The sequence below is a fragment of the Dipodomys ordii genome, unplaced genomic scaffold (assembly GCF_000151885.1).
Source record: "Dipodomys ordii isolate 6190 unplaced genomic scaffold, Dord_2.0 Scaffold156, whole genome shotgun sequence".
NCBI classification, from domain to species: domain Eukaryota; kingdom Metazoa; phylum Chordata; class Mammalia; order Rodentia; family Heteromyidae; genus Dipodomys; species Dipodomys ordii.
Genome location: NW_012267372.1, coordinates 263,145 through 265,322, shown reverse-complemented (window position 1 = coordinate 265,322; position 2,178 = coordinate 263,145). Strand labels below are relative to the sequence as shown.

At 56.5% G+C, this 2,178-nt stretch overlaps 1 protein-coding gene across 1 annotated transcript in view; it reads right to left on the bottom strand.

The window, feature by feature from the left end:
• Positions 1 to 415: 415 nt before the first annotated feature.
• The window catches only part of Bbc3 (BCL2 binding component 3), a 5,410-nt gene continuing 3,647 nt past the window's right edge, over positions 416 to 2,178 (bottom strand). Inside the window, exon 3 of the mRNA XM_013032574.1 lies at positions 416 to 622. Coding sequence (XP_012888028.1) covers positions 506 to 622 — 117 coding nt within the window. The 3' untranslated portion in view covers positions 416 to 505. The remainder of the gene's footprint in view (positions 623 to 2,178) is intronic.

Genomic DNA, 2,178 nt, shown 5'->3' with positions numbered 1-2,178 from the left:
GAGGGGGGGCCATCCGAAGCACCCCATTCTCTGGAGGCTAGTGGTCACGTTTGGCTCATTTGCTCTTCACAGGCCCCCTCCCCATGAGGAAGGGGGGAAGCACCAGGGGCCTGAGGCCAGACCCAAAGTAAAGGCTCACAGGGGAGACCCCCTCCCCCAGTGTCCTCCCCTTGCAGCTGGAACAGGCAGCCAGCACCAGCAGCCTTTCCTGAGATGGTGGTGGGCGGCAGAGGCAGGCGGCTCGGTCCCCACCCCTGGGTCACCGCCGCCTCCACATGCTGAGGTCCCGGCTGCCCTCCTTCCCAGCTTCTGGCCCGGGCTCTGAAGTCCACACCTCCGTCAGCGAACCCAGGCTGGCCGCTGCTGCAGTGGCCGCCCTGTCCGCCCTTTGGACAGGCAGGTTGCTAGACGGAGCAGAAAAGGTCCCCCGTGCTGGCCAGGGCATCAGGAGGTGGGGGGGTCCTGCCCCCCAAGTCTCCAACGTCCACAGGGTGGGTGCAGGGGCCTAATTGGGCTCCATCTGTGGGGCTCCAGGGCCCCTGGGTAAGGGCAGAAGTCCCATGATGATATTGTACAGGACCCTCCAAGGAGACGGGCGGTGTCGCTGCTGCTCTTCTTGTCTCTAGGGAAAGAGAGGAAAAAAAAAAAAAAAGTGAGTGGCTAAATGGCTCATACCTGCAATCCCAGCTACTCAAGAGGCTGAAATCGGAGGATCAGGATTTGAAGCCAGCCTGGGCAGGAAAGTCTATAAGACTCTTATGTCCAACTAACCACAAAAAGAAAAAACAAAAAAAAAACAACTGGAAGTGGAGCTGTGGCTCAAATAGTAGAGCACCAGCCTTGAGTGAAAAAGCTAAAAGACAGTCCCCAGGACCTGAGTTCAAGCCCCAGCACTGGTAGGCAACACACATAAATGTGGGTAACGGGGTGAATGGTAAGACTGGAAGCTTAGCTCAAAGGGCCCAGACCTACCCTAATCAGGTTCTGGTTTTCTATCCAGGCAAGCCTGCCCCTACTAGGACAAGAGACCAGGAGGGAGGGCAGAGAGAGGACTGGCTGGCTCACAGTCCTTCCTGGCTGCTGGGGCAGTAAATGCAGCAGGGAGGCCACAGTAATTCTAGAACAATCTGGAAGGAGGACAATTGGGGAAAGTTTGCTATGGAAGTGTTCTGGGGACAAAGCTGGGTTTGGTGCAGGAAAACTTCTGTTCACTCCCTGGTGGGAAAATGACATGGGACAACTTCTAGAACTGTCTCCACAGTGTTGGTCTCTTCCTTCAGGAAAATTAAAGGCAACATTTAAAAATGTACAAAGAACCAGCCACGGTAGGGCACACCTGTAATCCTTGTACTTGGGAAACATAGGCAGGAAGATCTCAAGTTCAAAGCCAGACTAGACTACATAGGGAGAAAGGAAACAAAAAAACCCTAAAAAGTATGAAGAGCCCAGGGCTACCAGCTTCAGACTACTGCCCTCTCTGCGCACTTTCTATAGACTGGCCAGGAGAAGGAGGCAAAGGGGACTTTGGGCTGCTTAGACAAGAACAACTGTCACTGTCTGTGTTTGTGGGACACCGCGAGGTTGCATAAAGCAAGCAGGAAGGGCACAGAGCCCCCAGATATTTATCCTGGGGATGAAACCCTTGAGCACACCCCGCAGTGCGCGGTACTGAAATGAAAGGGGGGGACAGTAAAATTACACAGGTTTTTAAAAAAAAAACTACGTTGAGCATCATAAAGGCAACGTGAGACACGTGTCTCCTCTATTGGGACCCTTGTCGCCGGGGAGAGGGGAGGGCGCGGGGGGACAGGAGCCCTGGCCCCGCCAGACAGGGTGCAGCAGGCCAACCCAGGGCCACACAGCAGCCAGCAACTGCCGGGAACGCGGAATGAGTGCGAGGTCGGGGTTGGCTCCGGGCCGGGCTCAGGAGGGTTCGGCAGTTTTTGCTTTATTTATTTATTTTGTTAATAAGCAAACAAAGCAGGTGTGATGATCAGAGGGAGCTGAGCCTACGCGGGGCGCGAGTTAGCGACGCAGCGCAGCCCAGGCTGGGGCGGGGCCTCATCAGGATGGGCGGGTCCACGGCAGGGAGGGGAGGGGCCACAGAGGGAGAGGCGAGGCCACGGCGGAAGAGGGGCGGGGCCACGGCGGAGGAAGGGCGGGGCGGGACGCGGCTCC